At 41.5% G+C, this 21126-nt stretch overlaps 1 protein-coding gene across 2 annotated transcripts in view; it reads left to right on the forward strand.

The window, feature by feature from the left end:
* Positions 1-21126, forward strand: part of PEX1 (peroxisomal biogenesis factor 1) — a 51648-nt gene that overhangs the window by 6406 nt on the left and 24116 nt on the right. Inside the window, exons 3-13 of one of the 2 annotated variants that reach the window (XM_048838136.2) lie at positions 2587-2670; positions 2891-3005; positions 3096-3862; positions 4874-4993; positions 7432-7555; positions 7808-7938; positions 9374-9477; positions 11018-11150; positions 11824-11920; positions 19275-19445; positions 20863-21017. In XM_048838136.2, coding sequence (XP_048694093.2) covers positions 2587-2670; positions 2891-3005; positions 3096-3862; positions 4874-4993; positions 7432-7555; positions 7808-7938; positions 9374-9477; positions 11018-11150; positions 11824-11920; positions 19275-19445; positions 20863-21017 — 2001 coding nt within the window. The remainder of the gene's footprint in view (positions 1-2586; positions 2671-2890; positions 3006-3095; positions 3863-4873; positions 4994-7431; positions 7556-7807; positions 7939-9373; positions 9478-11017; positions 11151-11823; positions 11921-19274; positions 19446-20862; positions 21018-21126) is intronic. The other variant, XM_048838137.2, reaches the window with a different exon arrangement.

A 21126-nucleotide genomic window follows, 5' to 3' on the forward strand; every position in this document is an offset into this window, starting at 1 on the left:
AGATCCTAGCAAAAAATTCACCAAAAAAGATGCCATTAAATAAAGTCTTCTGTCCTATCAAAGGAACAAATTAAAATAGATGGCCCCACTATCCCTTTGCCTTCAGGAAGCATGTGTTTATCTGCAGTAATAGTATTCCATGAAAAATATTCCCTTTTATTTACTGTTGTATGGAAGGGAAAGGATATTTCTTATTTGTATTGCATACATTGAAACTTTAGGATCCTTCAGGGTTTAAAGCCAATTGCTTCTTTTGGAAAAACTGATTTGACTCTGCAGTTGACGCTGCAGTTGCACAGAGGACAGAGGATTAGAAATTGCCTCATTTTAAGAGAACGTTATTTAAAGAAAAAAATGTTAAGATGCCAGTATCTTGAAAAGTGCTACTCTTTGACAAATGGAACTTTTGGTAAAAATCACCCTTTATTTTCTTCTGTACTGACTGGCTTCTCTGAAGCAATCTGCTTCTCCCTGAGCTACATCAGGTCCCAGCATTCTTCCTGATGATCAGCTCATACCAATGAGATGACCAATTCCTGAAAGTTGTGCTGTGGAAGTGATACTTCTGTGAGCCCACTCATAAAACTGTAATTTTTCCTTACAAGTGGATAACTGCTTCTGCCTTATATAACTGTATACAGTTATTTATACTTTTGAGCTTTCCAAATTCCACTATATTTTTAGGCTAATTCAAAATTTCAGAAACATGTATTTAGAAACTGTGCTCTGTTTTTGTTTGGTTTTAGTTAGGTTTTTAAAAATACTTCTGTAACCTCTATGGTGATTGCTGTGTTCTTGGTATGCTTTGAAACTTGATTGATATTTAATCAACTAATACTTTTATTGATGTTGCTACTTCTTTTCACTTTGTACCTGCTGTGTTGATTATAGGGGAATGCGGGGGTCTATAGTCTAAACATGGCACAAAAGAAATCACGTACTATATTTTACTCCTGGGGAAATTCTGCAACACTGTGCAGGCATGTAATTCAAGTCCCTCCACAGATTTCTTAGCTTTCCAGCAGAAAATGATGGGGAAGCAAAGGGAAGCCGCAAAAGTGGTCACGTATCCTCGTGTTTTCCAGCATGGGCAGTGGGTATCGTAGGCACAGGAAGGTGTTGCCTTCCCAAACAGCCTGAGATCCCCCGCCCATGCTCCACCCCCAGACCTCAGCCTGTCTGCTGTTCGCTGGGGCAGGCAGGCTGGGGGGTCACAGTGCACCCCCGGAGCCTTGTGGCGCCACCAATCCTCCCGGTGCGGCTGAGGCATGCCAACCAGGGGTTGGGCCCAGTGGCACAGCCTGGGGAGGTTGGGGCCATGCTGCCTGGTGCTCTGGGGCCCAGGGGGCTGAGGGCGCTAGCCTAGGGTAAGGGCCAGCAACCACAGGGGGCGGGAGAGGACTGGGGACGCTGGGCAGGGGTGCTGCCACTTCTGGGAGTGCAGAGCTTCCTGGCTGAAGGAGGGTTCAGTTCCAGCTGCTGACTCTGCAGCTGGATGCTGCCTTCTGGGTCCTAGTGCCAGTCATGCTCCCCATTCTCTGTGCTGGGAGCCTTCCTGTTTTCTGTACTAGTGTGAGTGTCTGTGGTGGGGCAGGGCAAGAGGGGTGGGGTGGGGGAAATGAGGGTTTTGTGCTGGGTTGGGAGGAAGAAGCAATGGGGAAAGAAGGGGGGTAGGATAAGGGAGGGGGATGTGGGAGTGAGAGGAGGAGGATAGATGCACAGGGTAGTGGGGAGAGGAAAGGGGATAGGGACGGGGGGGAAGCAGGAGCCCGGAATGCGGTGTCCCCTCAGCAGCAGGGGCTCCCCCATTAAGCAGGACCATTGATTCCCCCAACCTGATGAGCCCTCCCCTGCACCTGGACCACCCCGAAGAGCCCTCCCACACTCAGACCCTCCTGTCAAGCCCCAGACCCACTCACCCATACCCCATCTGCCAAGCCCCAACCACCTTCATCCGGCTCCCCTGCAGAATTTCATTGCCCTTGCACCCAGAACCCCGCAACAAGCCCCTATGCATCCATCTCCTCCACTGAGCTGCCCATACCCAGATTGCCTCACACAGAACCCTCTCACCCCTCACCTGGATCCCTCCACACTTGGATCTTGGTTGGCTGAGCCTGCCTGCCCACACCTGGTGTGCCTGGCACAGAGGGGCAGGGATTTCGGGTGTTTCTGGGGTAGGCCTGGCCCTTGCATTGTGTCAGGGTCTGGGTGCAGCCTTACCACCGAGTCCCTGTCCTGTGGGGAGGGAGGGCTGCAGGGTGATGTCCCACTTTGTACAGCAGTGGCCTGTGCTCCCCAGTGAAGCTTCCACAGTTATTTATTGACAAAAAAATGTGCAGAATTTTTTTTTTGGCGCTGAATTTTTAATTTTTTGGTGCAGAATTCCCTCAGGAGTAACATATTGAAGCTTCATGCTGTGTTAAGTGGTATAGCTAGTGTAATTTAAAAGGCAAGTAATTTTAATCATCCAAAGTGTACAGTGAAACAGACTTAATTCTTTCAAATTACTTAAAGATTTAACTTTTTTCTTTTTGTAACTATCAGAGGCTAAACATTTTTTTTAAAAGTGTTATTGTCTGCCAGATATTCCTTGAGCCATGCTCCCAAGCCTTATCCTGTCAGCAAGTAGAAGTGGAACCCCTCTCTGCAGATGATTGGGAAATACTGGTAATAAAAACATTTAAATTGCTCTCATACTTTTGTTACTCACGATCAGCATTCCCCTGCCCCCAACCTGTTCCATTTCTCCTCAAGGCACTGTTTCCTGTACATTACATGTATATAATTCAAATTTGATTTTATATAGGGATATACAGTTTGTATCTTAAAACAAATGCAAAATGTAATGTGAAGTATTTGATTTCTAATTATGCAAAATTATCTTTAGGAGCTGCATGCTTCCTCTCTTGAAAGACATCTTCTTGACCAGATTCGAATAGTATTTCCAAAAGCCATCTTCCCAGTGTGGGTTGAGCAGAATACTCATATTTACATTCGAATTGGTAAGTGGTGATGGAAGCATTTCATACAATGCTACAGAGAGCCTTTAACAAGGGTGGATAAATGTACTGATGATTTTTGTTTAATTGCAGGTACACTAAAGCCACCTGCTTCTTATGGGAGACTAGAACCTCGCACACAGCTTTTTGTATGTCCAAAAACACGCCAGCTTGAAGAAAACACCACCAATCTGCCTTCCTCAAAAAGTGACTCTTTACATGAAAGATTTATTAAAAGTAACATGGATCAAGGAGAAATAATAAAGGAACCTTTGGCCAAAGAACCTCATTTAAATCCAGGTGTCCTTGAACAGTGTAAGCCAGATGCAAAAGAGACATTTGGCTCAAATGTCCTGCCAAACGTATGGAATTTTATCGGGAGCATTTTCTCTCGCTCTCCTGAGCAGAAACAGATTTCCTGTGGTATGAGTGAAATGAGTGCATTCAAAGATGAGCTATTAAACTTGATTCATATGGACTCTATTTTCAGAGTATGTCAGTCCCAGCCTCCTAGTGTACAGAGCACATCAGCCACAAAGGCATTTCAGAAAAATACTGTTCATGTTTTTCCATGGAATCTGGAGTTTGTTGATCTAGATCCCAATATTAAAGTGTCTTATGGGAAGATCAGTAAGCTTCGCTCCCCAAGACAGCGCCATCGAGAAGCAAAGCAGAATCTACCATTTGAGAAGCAAAAGCAAATGTCCAGCACAGAAGACAGAAACCAGTATGGCTCTAATATCAGTCAAGAATCCAGTGAAATGTCTGTCGTGCGGATAGTATGGAATGGATTTGAAGACCTAGAGAGTGTCATAAAATATGACAGCAGTGTGGAAGCCATGCATGTTGGAAGAGTTTGGGTTAGTCTGAATACAGTTGCTTTTGGGTTTTTAATAAGATAACTTTGGGGTTGCTTGATTAGTGTAAAATTGTATAGAGTAGATTTTGTAAACATCAATATTTTAAGTAAGGTAGACTAAAATAAAATAGATAATATCAAGTGTAGCTGTTCTTTGCTAATTTGTCCTGTTCTGGACTACTCAAACCCAGCAGTAGCCCTCTGAAATGTACAACGTAGGCTGGGTCTCCACAGCTCTGTGGCAGTTCTACAGCAAAAATGAGGAAGTTCTCCAGCATCTTTTTAAAGATTTTCTGGAATTTGTGACTTATTTATATTGAGTGCCTTAACAGTCTGCTTGTAGCTATAGTATTCCAGAGAATCTGAAACTATCTGTGTGTACATACATATTACATATAACAAGGAATGTGATTACATCACATACTCATGCCTCTCTGGTGTGCTCTGGCCGCCAGCCTTCAACAAACTAAGAAGTGGTAGTATTACATATCATAGCATTGTGCAGTTGATGTATAATTTTAGTAATTTTTTAAAACTTTTAATTAAAGAAACTCCTTTTCTTTTAAAAAAAAAGTTTGTTTAAAATAAATTATTTAATATTAATAAAAATAAATTCACAGTTAAACCACTGAAAACCTTAATAGGAATCTCCAGCTGGATCTCAGAATACATACACACTGCTAAATAAATAAATAAATAAATAAAAATGCAGCTAAGAATTTCAGAGCCCTGGTCAACAAGTTTTAACAACTATTTCCACAAAGAATAAAAGAGGCAATTAAGAGGAGATTGTGTGAAGAGGATTTGAGTACAACTGGAAATAGAATGGTTTCCCCTTAAATTCTGTTGCAAATTACAACTAGTCAAGTCAGGCTGATGATCAAATGTAATGGAAATGCTTTTATTGATGGATACACTTCAATGGATATTGATATTGTGGGATATTGTAACCAATTTCTGCTGTGTGACCATCTTTTCTCTTTACTTTTTGTTTTAAATGTATATATTTCAGATTCCAGATGGCCTGAGAAAGAGAATACATATAGAAATGCATGCAACGGTCAGAATTAAGTCAGTGGATTCAGTCCCTAAAATTCCAGCATCTCTTAGATTGCAACCCAAAAGGAATTTAGTGAGTTGGCGTTCTTAGTATCATTGTCATTTTGCATACGTTTAAGCAGTGATAGTGTTGCTCTGGTTAAGGTTTACCAGTCTTGTTTTGTTTTTTATTTGTCAGGTGATAATTTGGGAGCTTCAAATCACATTAGACTAATATTTAAAATACACATTATTCCAATGCAATTTCCCCTCCAATAAATACAATGTTATGATTTAAAGTAATATCTAAATCAGTGAAACACTTGTACCACCTATGTAAATGAAACTTTGTACAGTAATATTACTTCATACTTTTGAATCACCTTTCATCAAAGGATTATAAATGTCAAGTAATTAAACCTCACAGCACCCTTTTGTGTTTGGGAGGTATTACAGTACTCATTCTACAGTGTATTGAATACAGATTTTCTATTTTATGAAATTAAAGTGATTTGCCCAAGGTCATACAGTGTTTGAGGAATAGAGCCTATAAGTTCGGACTCTTAGTCTCCTTTAACCACTAGACCAGTAGTATGTCGCAGTGGTCACTTCATCAAGTCTCCATACGTTTTCAAATCATATGTGAAAACATCTCTCTTCTCCTTTGCTTTTCCTTCATAATTTCTCTTTCCTTCTGTTTAACACATTGGTATTTTCCATGTTCATAATGTAATTAAATATTACTCATTATGTGCAGGACCCTGAGCCACCTGGTGTAGGCTGTGTGTGTGTGTGTGTGTTATAAATAAAAACATTTACTCTGTAAAGTGTGTTCTGACACAGTTTTCATAAAATATTGCTATATAGTATAAGGGGCAAATCCTGCAAACCTATATGTCTGTGAGGCATAAGAAGTTAAAAGCTACTCACATATGTTGGTAAGGGTTTACAGGACCAAGTCCCAAAATTATATTGTGAATATTGTTGTACCTAATTTCATAATACTGCATTAGAAAGCATTACATAGCAAGAACAGTATGGTTCCCACTTCAGCTTAGGACACAAGCAAGATTTTCTCCTTGACAAGGTCCCACATAGATAAGACTGCCATTACAAAATAAAAGTGATTTACAGAAGAAATATTGGACCAGATCCTCAGCTGGTGTGAATCTGTATAGTCCAGCTTTAAACCTACAAAGGCAAAGAAACCCAGTGCTGAGGCTGGAACTTCATTCCTAAGTCTCCTTTCAGAAGTAGCTCTTATGCTCCTCTAGCAGGTAATACTTGGGGAGAGTTTCTAAATAAGATAGTTAAGGCATATTAATACATTTTAATTTGGTGATTTAAGTTTTACTCTGAATTATCTTTGCTTTTTTCCTTTGCTGGAAATTTAGTAGTGAAGTAAATATTTGAACCCCTCTATCCTCCCTCAACTGAACCACACCCATTGTTCTCATTGCAAATCTATGCCAACAAAAAACTATTTAATGTCAACTCTCACTGTCCACCCATTGCTGCTCTGCAACAAAGCAAATGTGTCTTCACTGGGTTAGTTCATTATGTGCAATATGTTGGGTTTTTTTGCTGTGACACTTGTGTGGTCATTTTGCACTTTAGTTGCTCCACAAAACATGTAGTACTAATCTATAATAGGCACAGAGTTTTCATATGCATCTGGTGTTCTTTATCCACAAATGGACTGAATTTTGCTTTGCTTTTTTACTATATTTTAAAATATACCATGGTTGAAATCTATCAGTTTAATAAATACTGCTTTTTTCTGTAAATAGTTGATTGCAGGGTGCATGGTTGAACTAAGTAGAAATTAAACCTGAGGTTTTTGTACCGAGGTGTAAAATAAATATCTTGAAGGCAGTAAACTAAAGAAATATAAAGTAATTTTATGTGATCTTATATAAATTTAATATGGAGTTCTTCCTTTCTTTCTTTTCTACTTCAGCTCAAGTGATTTTAGTTCCCAAAGGAAGCAAAGAGAAAAGTAGAAAATTGGGTGAATAATATGGTAGGGATCCTCTTTTTCCTTTCTGAACAGTGCTTCCTCCCTTCCCAAAGAGATCTCTGTTGATCTCCTAGAGGAAGGATGCTCCAGTAGTTAAGGGGCTAGCATGGCATTGAAGAGGCCCAGTTTCGATTCCTTGCTCTGCCACAGACTTCCTGTGTGACCTTGGGCAAGATATTTAATCTCTCTGTACCTCAGTTCCCCATCTGTGAAATGAGGTAATAGAACTTCCCTCCCTCCCAGGTATGTTGTGAGGATAAATATGTTAGCGATTGTGACGTTTTCCGACATTATGGTAACGGGAGTCATATGTGTACCCAACAAAAATAGGTTGTTGGAAACTGGGGATGTGACAGGACTTAGGGTTATGAATGAACAATGCCATTAGAACTTTTTCCACCTGTGAGCTACCATTAGGAACAAATACCATCTATACTGAAGTGTTATCATTTGGAAGGGAACAGCCTTAATAAAGTCACCCTTCCTCCCCCCCCCCCCTTTTTCCTGTTTAGCATAAAGACATAAGTGAAGATGACATAAAATCTGCTTTTAGTTTATGGTTGGAGGATACCACTACTGTTGATCTTCCCTGGATAATGACAGACACACATCATATACAACTAGTTGTTAAAGAAGGTAAGAAAAACTATGTCTGTATTCTCTCTGTATTATGAAGTCTCCGTAGCCAAGATTTCTTTTTAAAAATGGTGTTTGTATACTGAGGGCCATAAAAGATGCTTCCTTCCATTTAAATTGTAGATGTAAGTCAATCTTTAACAGTGATCTTAGTTTAATTAATTCATTTTAGATTACATTTATTTAAAAATAAAATATTACTGGGTTCATCTTGTGCTGAAGAAAAATAGAGTTAATTTGAAATCTTGATAGTTGTTCAGTGTGTTTCTACAGGAATGGAAGAGTTTGTCCTTAGTGTGGTACATCCTTCTCACACTGAAGAAAATAAATCGGAGAATATTTTTATGTTGGGTCCCAATTTGCTGCAGAAGACAAATATACAAGTAAATATCACATAGTATCAGGTATCAAGTAACTTAAATTCTGTTACATTTGGTGAAAAATATAATTAACCGTATATCATGTGTGTGTTTCAATTATTGAGTAATTTAACATTGTAGGGCCTGTGTTCATCACCATATATGCACATCTCGTGTGTTACCTTATAGCAGGGATTGGCAACGTTTGGCATGTGGCCCGCCAGGGTAAGCCACCTGGCAGGCCAGGCTGGTTTGTTTACCTTCCATGTCCTCAGGTTTGGCCGATCGCGGCTCCCACTGGCTGCGGATTGCTGCTTCAGGCCAATGGGGGCTGCGGGAAGCCGCAGCCAGCTCATCCCTCGTCCCGTGTCTCTTCCTGCAGCCCACATTGGCCTCGAACGGTGAACTGCAGCCAGAGGGAGCTGCCACCAGCCGAACCTGCGGACGCAGCAGGTAAACAAACCAGCCCGGCCCACCCGGGGGCTTACCCTGGCGGGCCACGTGCCAAAGGTTGCCGATCCCTGCCTTATAGAATGAGGCTTTGCTAAGACTCCACATAGTCCATAGTATTTTGGACCTAAATTCTGTAGCAATGTCCCTGAATTCTGTAGTCAATGGTCGAACTCCCACTAAATTCAATGGGAGCAGAATTAGGCCAACACTGAGCAATTTTGAAAATTCTACTCTTCATATTTAATTGCCTTAAATACCTATTTCACCTTCCCCCCCCCGACCTTTGATACCCAAGCCACTGTACTGTCTGGAACATGTGAAGTGGGGAGGTGTTAATGGCTTATTCAATCAAATGTGAGGGCTGCTTTCTATCCACACCTGTCCCAGTTCATGCCGTGCTCTTGCTCTCAAACTGCTTCCGTGTCCTGCGTCTCTCCCTTTCCCCGTAACCCCCCACAGCCTCTTCTTTTAGGGGAAGCATTCCCTTTCCTAAACTGCTTGTTGAGTTGAGATCTGAGTCTCCAGTGTTAGCATACCCCACTATTGTTGCTGGTAATGAGCTAATTTTTTTATATTGATCAGTTGTGTGACAGAAGCAGTGAAGAAAACTGTCCTGTTGCTCTGCAAAGTTGTTCACTAAAAGTAAAATAGAAGTTTATCCTTATTACTGCTGCCACAGAACCACATCATTATCAGAAGACTATGTCCAAGATTAGTCATGTTGTAGACATGTTAGCACTAGTATCCAAATGGGCCTTATATATTACATGAAGAATTAGATTGATAATTGGGAGATAATTACCCTCTTTAGCTAGTTTGAATGAAGCTTTCATCTACACCATTTTATCAATATGTGAGTCTTTCATACAAGTACAGCTTCATCAAAACATTTAGTCAATGTTTTCTTCAAACAAATTACAAAAAGCTGCAAATCAGTTTTGTACTTTTCTTTTGTAAATGTGTATTTGATTTTTAAAATATTGACTTTTTTTCTTTTTCTTTATAGGTTCTTATACATCCTATGCCTACAAAGGCTGATGATGACAACACACAGTCTACTATACATGATACTGACCAGATCCTTCCTTTCCACAAACTGAACAGTTTAGGGTGAGATATTTTGACAATGTCAAATATGGGAAGAAGAAAAAGAGACAGATATGTTAGAAAATGCACAGCTTCTGGAAAACTAAACTAGCTAGCTGTTAAAAATTCTGTGAAAAATGTAACTAGACATCTCTTTGGACTGGGTCAGGCTGACACAATACTTGGGACCTGATCATGTAATCACTTACTTATTTACACCTTTATTTTGCTCTTGTGAGTAGCCTTATTGTAGTCAGTGGGATTACTTACACAACTGGAGTGATGTACGTTCTAAAGTGTTTGCAGGATCGGATCCTTGGATGAGATGCCTTGAAGGACAACCTACTTTAACAAAGTCAGACCTGACAATTATAGGAGAGTGGTGGAAAGCAGGTATATCAGCCCTAGAAAGGTGAAGGCCCTTTTCCTGAAAAGAGGTTACTACAGACTAAGTAGACACACCTGAGTCCAATTAAGGGCTGCTGGTGACCTTTTAAAAACCCCACTTCTGGTGAGAGAGGAAGAAGGGATGAGAAACAAGCTGCAGCAGGGATAAAAGGCTTCTTCTGGGTGGAAGGCTATATTCGCCTCCCTATAAGGGAAACAACCTAATTAGCTGCTGTTTGTGGAAGGACTGGCATCCAGAAGCCAGCGTAATAAGACAACACACAAGAGAGGGGCGGGGAAAGGTATTTCTTTTTGTGTTATGAATTTTGGATTTTGTTTGGTTTACGAGAATTACTTGGGGCTACCCAATACTGAAAAATAAAGCAGAGTGAAAAATTTAAAAGCCTCTGGAAGGAGATGCCTTGCCATGCTATGTACTCCCAGAAGCGGTGTTGATAACTCACTAGGTGACACTCTTCCCTCAATCTGTACCAAACCAGGGCCTCACTAGTGTTAAGGGGTACTATACTGCTAGATGTTTCTTTTTTGTTTTTAGTATGTATTTTCTTTAAGTTGAAATCTAAAACTGCTAGCTTGTTTGTGGATCTTAAAGGCGTGCTGTCAGGTTAAAAGTGGTTAACAGTTTAGGAAAGGAGGTGAATAAAGGTAGCTTTAAGCCAATTTTGTATTTCCCTAATTCTGGCCCAGGTCAAGGACCTTCGTTGTCCCCAGGCTGCTCTGAGTTATGCCAGCTTGTAATAGCTTTCTATAGGCTATTACACCAATGTATAATAGCCAAAGTGTAGTGTGCTCTGGCTATACCCTCTCCTGACCACACCCTTGAACACATCTCCTATGCTTGGACACATCCTCTATGCCAGAATAGGGAAGGCGGCTGGTGAAGAGCTTTTACAGTGGTTCTTGACTGGTTGGAAAACCACATGTGATGGGGATATTTTGCAAGGGCTAGCTGTGCCCCTTTATGCCACTTGTGTAGTGTAGGAGTTCTAATTGAAGGGGGCCATAGATTTTCTTGAACATCTGAAGCGCTTGGGGTTTTTCAGTATGTATGGAAAGCATGCTATTCTAAATGCAGGTAGTTATTATTACCTAGATTGAGTGTACTGAGACTGCCGTAGCTTGTCTAATGTTTTATTTGTTTTGCCTTACTTTGCAGAGGAGTGGGTAAACTAGGAACATCCTCCTTTGAGCACATAACCCACAGCCTCTTGGGACGCCCTTTATCTCAAAAGCTAGTTACCATAGCTGTGGGACTGCGCAGTGGAGCTGTCCTGCTCACAGGAGCAAAGGTGCCTTTCTACAACTCTTTACCTGTATGCCAAAATAGTTTTCTCGCACTACCTTAATTTTAATACTCCAAACAGGCATTGTAAACCTGTTTCTTTTCTGCTACAAGGAATCAGAGAATAGAGTTGAAAAAGAGCTGTTGATTAACTAATCCACCTCCCCTGTCATTGCAGCATCATTTCCTCGTTATATTTTAGTGTTTTATACCTTCTAAGTTTTAAATGCCCCTAACGCTGGAGCTTCCATCATTTACCTTGGAAGATTATTCCACACTGTGTTTTTACCCTTCAAATATGTGTAGACATTTATGTCTCAACATTATTTAACATTTATTTTCAAATTATTTGAATTCAGAAAAAAATAATAATTTTTTTTCTTAAACACTAGCATGATATCACTTCATACATTTGACTCTCAGTGATTCTCCTGTTATAATTTCCATGTCTAATGGCAAATCCTGAACCCATTGAAATCTGTGAGAATTTTACCAGTGATTTCAGAACTGGGCCTGTACTAGGTACTACTACTTACAAGGAATGAAAATCACCCTGTATGCCACCCGCCGTCTATTTAGCATCTGTGTTTCATGAGGAATAGTCCACAGAAAAAGAGAAAGAAGTAGTTTCTGTTACTCTGGATGTTGTTTTAGAAGACTACCCAACATTTATTTTGTAGGGAAGTGGAAAGTCAACATTAGCGAAGGCCATCTGCAAAGAAGCCTTTGATAGATTGGATGCTCATGTGGAAGTAATTGACTGTAAGGCTTTAAGAGGTATGACTATGATCATATTTTTTCACTCAAATATTTGTTATAATGATAGGGAAGCATTCAGGACTTATCATTTTATTATGTTCAAGTTATCTACAGTATTATAAAACTTTGATCTAGCTATTTATTTGGGCTGCATGGCTTTTCTTTAAAATGTTTTGTATTGTTTTTGTAATGCATTTTGGTACCTGGCAGTAAGCACCTTTTATAAATTCATTGCATTCTGCTAGTTACATCATTTAAGCTTATTCAAAATGTACGCTTTTCTAATTTTTTGTGCTTCTTCACGTAGTGTCCCTGTGGGTGCTCCACTTGATGTGTGCATCCACCTTCAATCTGAGATTTTCATCAGTAGTGTCCATTCAGCCAAAGGCATATAGGCTGCAAGAGATGAACCGCCCTGTGTTCCCTTTTGACCACTCACCTGAGACAGTGCGTCCAGTAGCGTTCATTTACAATTCTGCCTTTTAACTAGTTTCTAGTTCATTTTTATTCTTTTGTAGTTTAATGAAGCCTATTTTGTCTTTTGGGGTATGCTGGAGTCTCCATGCTTCAAATGTTGTCTCACTTGCTGGGAGTCCTTTACGCTGTATGCACTGCTTGGCATACACACATGCCCACTAAGTGCAAGAGCTACATGACTTTCAAAAGCCGCTCTAGGAGGTAAAGGGAAATAAAACTCTATTTTCTAATGGTGGAGTTCTCCCTCTGCCTGGCTTCCGACCCTGCCCTGGAGACCCACAATTTCCAGCGTGCTCCAAATGACCATAACCCTCTCTTATCATCTGCAGCTCACTCACCCTCCAGAGCTTTGAGAGAGAGAGATCTGTTACAGATGCAGAGAAGACTCTGTCTAGGAGATCTGTGAAATCTTCTCAGAGAGAATGCTCCTCTAAAAGACCTATTATACCGCAAACGTTGTGCCTTTCAAAGGTTTCTGTGGAGGCTTCAAGCAGTCCTGGTACTGAGGCTTCCAGATCGAGCTTGAGCTTGTTTAAGTCTCAGCTTGTCTTAAGTCTTGTCCCAGTGCTCAATGTACTGTTGAAGCATGAGCAGAGTACTAGAGCTAAAGATCTTTCACCTAAGAAGCTGAAACCACCTGCACCAACTGTGCATCAGTATCTTGACCAACGGTTCAGCCAACATAGGTGCTTCAGTCTTCTACATCTGGAGCTTACCAAGTCTGTAGCCCAGCCCACCCAGTATCGCAAGAGTTCAGATTCTCTAGGCATTTAATTTGTCTCAGATGAGCCTGAGACTCCTCTGGTGAGCTCGTTTAGACTCCAAGTACCACAGCCTGCATTATCTTTGATACCCCACCTTTCACCAGTACCGTATGATTCCCCAGTACCCACATGGCCAGACAAGCAGATCATCACTCCACTGTCATCTGCTCTGCCATCACACTATGTAGACGAGAGCTCTTCAGACTCTCAAATATCAGCTCAGAGCTTTCATGTCTATTTACCCAAACTGATTCTCCTGAAGATGTTCAGTATAGGGACATTGCACTGCCTTCATGATGTCAGCTGATTCAACACCCTCCCTGGTATGACCAGTCCTGGATAACTCCCCCATTTCTTTATGGATCACTTCTGTGGCCATCCTGGAACCTTTGGGCATTATATCACCAGCAATTTTCTAAGGCACCTGACACTCATGCAGAACATCAGAGACCGTGTTCCCTACTTCCATCTATCCCTCCTTAGCAATTCCTTCTGCAGGAGGAAACATTTGAGGAGCAAGAAAGGAGGGATGAGGAGGAGGCTACTCCTCAGACAGATATTTTATCATTCTCTCCATGTGAAGCAGTTATGCCTCCTCCATCTAACACGGATGACTTCAAACAGTTCCAGGACTGGATGAAGGGAGTGACAGATGTGCTCTGAATTCCAGTAGAAGAAGTCCAAGAAACCTAGCTTAAATTATGGGACATTCTACATACACCATCTTTATCACAGGTGGCCCTGCCTGTGCTTGCGATGCTGTTGGAATTGCCAAAACAATGGGGCAAACTCTTGCCACTGCCATCCCAACAGCTAAGAGGGTGAATTAAAAAATACCATGCCCTGGCTAGGGGCTCAGAATTTGTATTTTCTCACCCACCCCTAACTCCCTAATTGCAGATGCAATCAATGAACAGAACAGGCACACCATTTCAAAGGCTACTCTAGATAACAAGGACCAAAAGCATTTAGATGCATTTGTTAACAAGAGTTATTCGTCTGCCACCCTGCAGTTTAGAAACGTGGATAATCAGGTGATACTCCCAAAATATAATCACATAAACTCTGTGAAATCTATATGAAGTCTTTTAGAGAGCATCTCCCCAGAAACACAGGCAGCAATTTCAGGCTATCATTAATGAGCGCTATCGCTTGGCCAAGATGACTTTACAGGCTTCTTTTGATGCAACGGACATGGCAGCTCATTCCATCTCCACAGCCATGGTGGCTGCAATCCTCAGGTTTCCAAGACACTGTAAAGGACCTCCCTTTTAATGGCCTCAAAGTATTCAGCGAGACCACAGATGAGTCCGTACATTCCTTGAAGTATTCTAGAGCAACATTTGACGTGTTGGATATGTGCACCTACAAACAAAAGGAGGTTCAGTAGGTCCCAGCCGAATCAAGGGTACCACCTATCCCAGTTTTCCACCTACCACCTGAGTACCTGAGCTACCTGAGAAGGGACCCAGATGGCAGAAAGGAACACCCTACACGAGTACTGCCCTGTTGACGCAACAAACGTCATCTGTGAAACTTTCCTTCTGATGCACTGGTTGAGGACCATGAACATTCCCACAATCTGGACTAGATGCCACACCATCCTACCCAGTCTATCCTCCCACCTTTTGGGGGTTGTCTCTTCCATTTCTACTGTTCGTGGGAGAAGTTTATTTCCAACAGAACAGGAAAAAGTTCAAACCTGAGTTTTAATGCCATCTCTCTATTTGCAAGGCTTGGTCTTCAGCTCAGCAGCACAAAGTCCTTCTTCCTACCAGTACAGCAGATAGAGGTTATTGGAGTCACTCTGATGCTACAGCATCTAGAGCCTGTCTACCAAGGGACAGATTCCTCACCCTGACACAGCTAATTTGCATGAGTTCAACTAAGTCCTCAAGTCAGTGCCTCAGGTCATGGCAGTGTTCACCTTCGTCACTTTATATGCCTGCTTGCACCTGCACTGCTTCCAATCCTGGCTCAGGTCAGTCGATATCCCCAACAGGGATTGTGTGAACAAGTTTAGCTCTGCCCCTCAAAGTGGGTTAGTCTTCCTTAATTGGTGGAAGAATCCAGACAAGATGTGTTCAGGGGTTCCTTTCAAACATTGTCTTCTTGCCGTTACAATTGTTTTGGACATGTTCCCCTTCATATAGGGAGTTCACCTACAGGATCACACAGTACAGAGAAGGTGGACCACACAGGAGTCCACCGTTCACATCAACATTCTATACTCAATGACCTTAGTAGACATTTCACATGGGATCACAAGTGGGAACTCGACAAATCCATACTCAGAAAGATATTTCTCTCACCTGGGATTTTCCAGTGATAGATCTCTTTGCCATTGTTGCCAGCTGAAGATTCATGAACTTCTGCTCAAGGGGAGGTCTGGGTCATCATTCTTTGTGGGATGACTTTCTCCTCTTCTGGTCGAAGAATCTTCTGTATGTCTGTCTTCCAGCGCTGCTAATCCTCAGGGACCTGAACAAAATCAGACAGGACAGAGCCACAGGCATTTTGATTGCACCAACCTGGCCAAGATAAGTATGGTTCCCTTATATCTTTCACCCCTCCTCTCAAATGGCTATCAATCTACCACTGATGCCCAGCCTTCTATTGTGGGACAGGGGGAACATTCTTCACCCCTATCTCAAAATTCTGACTCAAAGCCTGCTACCTGGATGGGTTGTCAGAGGTAGAGCTCTCCTGTTCTGGGGAGGTGCAAGAGGTCCTGCTCAACAATAGAAAGGAATCCACCAGGAAAACTTACCTTCAGAAATGAAAAAGATTTTACTATGGGTGCACACAGCAACAACTGTCTCCCATCTCGGAAGTTTTAGAATACTTTAGAGTACACCGAAGAAAGGGAAGTCTCTCATTGAGCGCCACTGAAGTCCGTCTGGCAGCCACTACAATGTTTCATTCGCCTGTAGAAAAGTCCTGTGTGTTTTCTCACCTCGGAACTTCTGGATTTATCAAATAGTTATCAAACCTTTTCCCACATGTCAGGGAGCCCACCCCAACCCGGATCTTGAACCTAGTTCTCAATTTGACAAAACCTCCCTTTAAACCAACAGCTACCTGTATGCTTTTACACCTTTCTAGGAAAATGCCTTTGTGAGCTAGGGGCTTTGATGGCTGACCCTCCTGTACTGTTTTCTTCAAAGATGATGTGTCCCTCTGGCTACATCTACAGTTCCTACCTAAAGTCAGTTCAGACTTTCATATAAATCGGACTATTCAACTCCCCATATTTTATCCTAAACCCTATCAAACTGGGGAGGATGCTGCCCTCCATGCTTTGGAATATTAGGAAGGTAATAAAAGGAGTACTTGTGGCACCTTAGAGACTATCAAATTTATTAGAGCATAAGCTTTTGTGAGCTACAGCTCACTTCATCGGATGCATTCAGTGGAAAATACAGTGGGGAGATTTATATACATAGAGAACATGAAACAATGGGTGTTACCATACACACTGTAACGAGAGTGAACACTTAAGATGAGCTATTACCAGCAGGAGAGCGGGGGTGGGGGAAGGTAATGGCATGCTATTTGGACAGGACTAAACCTTTTTGAACTTCTGAAGCTATTTGTATCTCTTGCAGATAGAACTTAAGGTACACCAGTGTCTACCGAGAGACTTTCTAACTGGGTTTCCACTTGTATTTTCTCATGCTAAGAAGTCACTAACATGCCATGCCTATTCAAGATTAAGGCTATGTTTTAGTCACGAGTATTTTTAGTAAAAATCACGGACAAGTCACGGGCGGTTAAAAAAAAAATTCACAGCCGTGACCTGTCCATGATTTTAGCTGCCCGGAGCCCCCACAGGTGCTGGAGGAGGGTGGCCCAGGTGCTGGCAGGGGCAGTGGCAGCCTGAGGCCTGGGACCCATGTTGGTGCTGGGGGGGTGGGGCGCGGGCAGCAGCGTGCGGCCCAGGACCCCTGCTGGTGCTGGGAGGGGGCAGGCAGTGACCCGAAACCCCCACTGGTGCTGGGAGGAGGGGTTGGCAGGGACGGTAGGCTCCCTGCCTGGCTCTGCACCTCCCCTCCCCCCAGCAGCAGCAGAGTTTGGGTGTGGGAGGGGGCAGGGGATTGGGGCACAGGACGAGGTGAGGTGGATTCTGGGCGGCGCTTACCTGGGGGGCTCCCCGGAAGTGGCGACATACCCCTCACTCAGCTGCTAGGCAGAGGCGTGGTCAGGCAGCTCTGCGCGCTGCCTCTGCTTGCAGGTACCACCCCCGCAGCTTCCACTGGCTGCGGTTCCCGAGACTGGAACCACGGGGCCCAAACTGCAGCAGCGGCCATTGCACCTTGCGCAGGGGCTGCCTCGGCTGTCCCTGATCCAGGCACACCAGTCGCTACGGAGGTCAGGGAAAGTCACGGAATCCGTGACCTCCGTGACAAACTCGCAGCCTTACTCATGATCATAGCCCATTTTACCAGATCTCAGTCCACATCCTTTGTCCTGCTAAAAGATTACCCTATAACAGAAATCTGCAGAGCTGCTACATGAACTTCGATCCACACCTCCAGACTGTTGTACCCTAGTGAATGCTTCTCAGGCAGATGCTGCCTTTAGTTCTGCAGTTCTGGAAACAGTTCCAGATTGAGTTCTGAAGCTCCCATCTCCTTCAGGGGGCACTGCTCAGGAGTCATAGAATCATAGGGTTGGAAGGGACCTCAGGAGGTTACCTAGTCCAACCCCCTGCTCAAAGCAGGACCAATCCCCAATTTTTGATCCCTAAATGGCCCCCTCAAGGATTGAACCCACAACCCTGGGTTTAGCAGGCCAATGCTCAAACCACTGAGCTATCCCTTAAGTGGAGCAGCCATAGGGATGCTACTTGAAGAAGGAGAGATTGCTTACCCTCGACAGTAGCTGGAAGTTCTTGGAGATGTGTGTCCCTATGGACGCTCCACTATTCACCCTCCATCCCCTCTGCTACATAGTATTTTATCTCTGTGGGACTTTGCAATGGAGAAGGAACTGAAGGCGGTTCATCTGTTGCACCTGCATATACCCTTGGTATGGGACACAAGGCTAACTATGGCACATAAATGAACTGAATGGAAACTGCTGCCAAAAATTTCCGAGTGAAGGCACATGCGCAGCCCATAGAGAGACACATCTTGAAGAACTCCAGCTACTGTACAGGGTAAGCAACATCTCCTTCCCAGAGTTCAACCACAACCTCAATGGTTAGTCCCCATTACTAAGAAAGAAAGACAGAAAGAAAGTTGGACTATATAGTTTTTCTCTGTGCTGGCTAGAACAAAAGTAGTTGAGTATAATTATATTTATACTCTTTCTCATGGAACAGGTGAAAGTATATCAAATTAGTGAGAACTAATTATTTTTTGTATGTTAAGGAATTTACAAATTTCACATTGTATAGCATAGCCTTTAGTTTCTAATTTCAAGTTTGGCCTAGAAATTTTAATATTTTTACGAATTTTATAGATCTAATGTAAATGACTTTGTCCATCTGATAAAAATAACTTTTTAAAAAAGAAAACATTTAAAATAAATATTCTTTATATATAGTTTCATTGGGCATTTTTGAAACCAGGTGATGGTGAATTATAAAACCTACCATTCTTCTGAAGGTATTATTAAATTATCAGTGCTTGCTGAACTACAGTAGTATTGACAATTTCTAATTATTGTATGTACCAAATTGTGCTAGTTGTCTCTGTTGACCAACATTCAGGTTCTATTGTGAGTTCAGAAGGACTTTGGTGCATCATAAGGGGTAGGAGGGCAAATATGGCTTTTTACCACTTTTCCACTGACTATCCTTTCCTTGTAATCCTGGGCTTTATATAGTTCTGAAACTGTTCTAGTTTACTCTGATGTTGTATAAACTAAAGATCCTGTTGTGCTGAATGGCTGTGTCTGGCCATTCCCCCTTCTGCCCCCGGTGTGATCCCTATTCCAAGGGAGGAGGCGAGCGTTCGTATAGAACTGGCATAGCCAGCTGAAGAATCTTAAAGGAGAATCTTTAGCTGCCCATTTAGAGTCATTTTAAGGCTCTTTGCATTGCCAGCACAAAGAAATAAATCAAAGTCAAAGTTTGAATTTTTTTCATGCTGTGTTTTGTTACTAAGATTGTATTTTTGTTTTAGGAAAAAGATTAGAAAACATACGAAAAAAAGTGGAGGAAGTTTTTCTAGAGGCAGCATGGAGACAGCCATCCATTCTTCTGATGGATGATCTTGATCACATTGTTGGAGTTCCTTCTACACCAGAGCATGAGAACAGCCCTGAAGCAGTTCAGAGCTATAGACTTGCATATGGTAATGCTATGCTAACAGCTTCTGGGTATTTTTTTCCTGTTGCTTCTTATGCGTCTGGATAAAAATGTATTGTAATTTAGAATTTCTTGTACCTGAATGACAGTTGCCTGGACAGTTCTGTTTTCATCACCCCTGCTTCTGGATCATTCTGTGTTGTAAACTGCCATAGTTTACAAGTTCCAGATGAATTTTGAACCATTATTAATATAGATTATTATGCATAAGTATCAGAGGAACAGCCGTGTTAGTCTGTATTCGCAAAAAGAAAAGGAGTACTTGTGGCACCTTAGAGACTAACCAATTTATTTGAGCATGAGCTTTCGTGAGCACAAGTACTCCTTTTTTATGCATAAGTAGCATTTCTTTTAACTGAATGTGTACCTTTTTTATCTACTTCTTATCTACACACTTCATTGTGTGCGGGTCATCGGGGTTTTTTTTTTTTTTTTAATTTTTACAAACCATAGCCTTTAAGTGAAGAACTGGACAATGCATCCTCCATACGATCTTTTTCTCTAAAGTGTAGCCAACATTAAAATCTCTCCACATAAATGTTTTCAGTACAGGAGACTGAAATAACATAATATGAAATAATCAGCATCAATGTATTTTATTATTTTAACTGTGTTAAATTCTGCCCTTTTTGTAGGATTTAAGCTATAACAGATCTTCAATTTTCTAAGCAGTTTCAAATGGAGATTGCAACTTTTTTAATTAAATTCCTTTTGTGGTTTCTGGAATTCACACTGAGATTAAATTTTCAAAAATGTACACCTAAATTACAAAATGAGTACTTGTATGTACAATTTCAATGTCTTAATGCTTCATTTTTGTTTTATGCACGCTACCTTGATACGCAGTTTTAAAAGTTAGCATAAATGATCTGCCTTATTTATATGCTTTATTTTTGTACGTGACATCTAGAGATCTAAGTAATTCAAAACTGCTATTTATCCTTAACTCTTAGTACAATGGCTTGGCACAAAACACAGTTTAACACCTTAGTATTGTGATAAGTCATACAATAAACTATCTAAATTATATTATTATTTCAACTTTTTCCTGACTACACTGCAGAGTTGGGATTGTAGCTTTCTGCATTTTATTCATTCCAGATACAGCAGCAGAATTCACAATAGAGGAAAATAATCTTTAATATCACAGGGTAGACATCATCAATAACTATACAAGTTTAGTCCTATGCAAAGCATTTCTGACAGTGTTTCCTTGTTGGAGTAGACTGTGCCTTGAAAAATAAATACATTTGTTTAGATGATAACAGTTCTATAATACATTACAGAAAAGTTAGTGTAGTAGTCGGTGTTATATTTCCAGTACTGTAAAAATACTCAGCATTAATAAATGTATGAAATTTATAATCTTTTATTACTCATGAAACAATGTCTTCTATATCTAGTTCTGAAAGATGTGATAAAAGAAGTTATTTCCATGGGCAGTTTGATTGCATTAATTGCCACAAGCCTATCTGAACATTCTCTGCATCCTTCCCTTGTTTCTGGTCAAGGAACTCATGTATTTCAGTGCTTCAAACATATCCAGCCTCCAGATCAGGTAAATGCAATAATTGAATAACTTGGTCAAAATGTTGGTTGTGACTTCCCCACAGACTTAGATGCTGCACCAAAGAGGTAACAAAAAGGGATAATTTGCTGCTGAAGTT

This window comes from Caretta caretta, chromosome 2 (genome assembly GCF_965140235.1).
Source record: "Caretta caretta isolate rCarCar2 chromosome 2, rCarCar1.hap1, whole genome shotgun sequence".
NCBI lineage: Eukaryota > Metazoa > Chordata > Testudines > Cheloniidae > Caretta > Caretta caretta.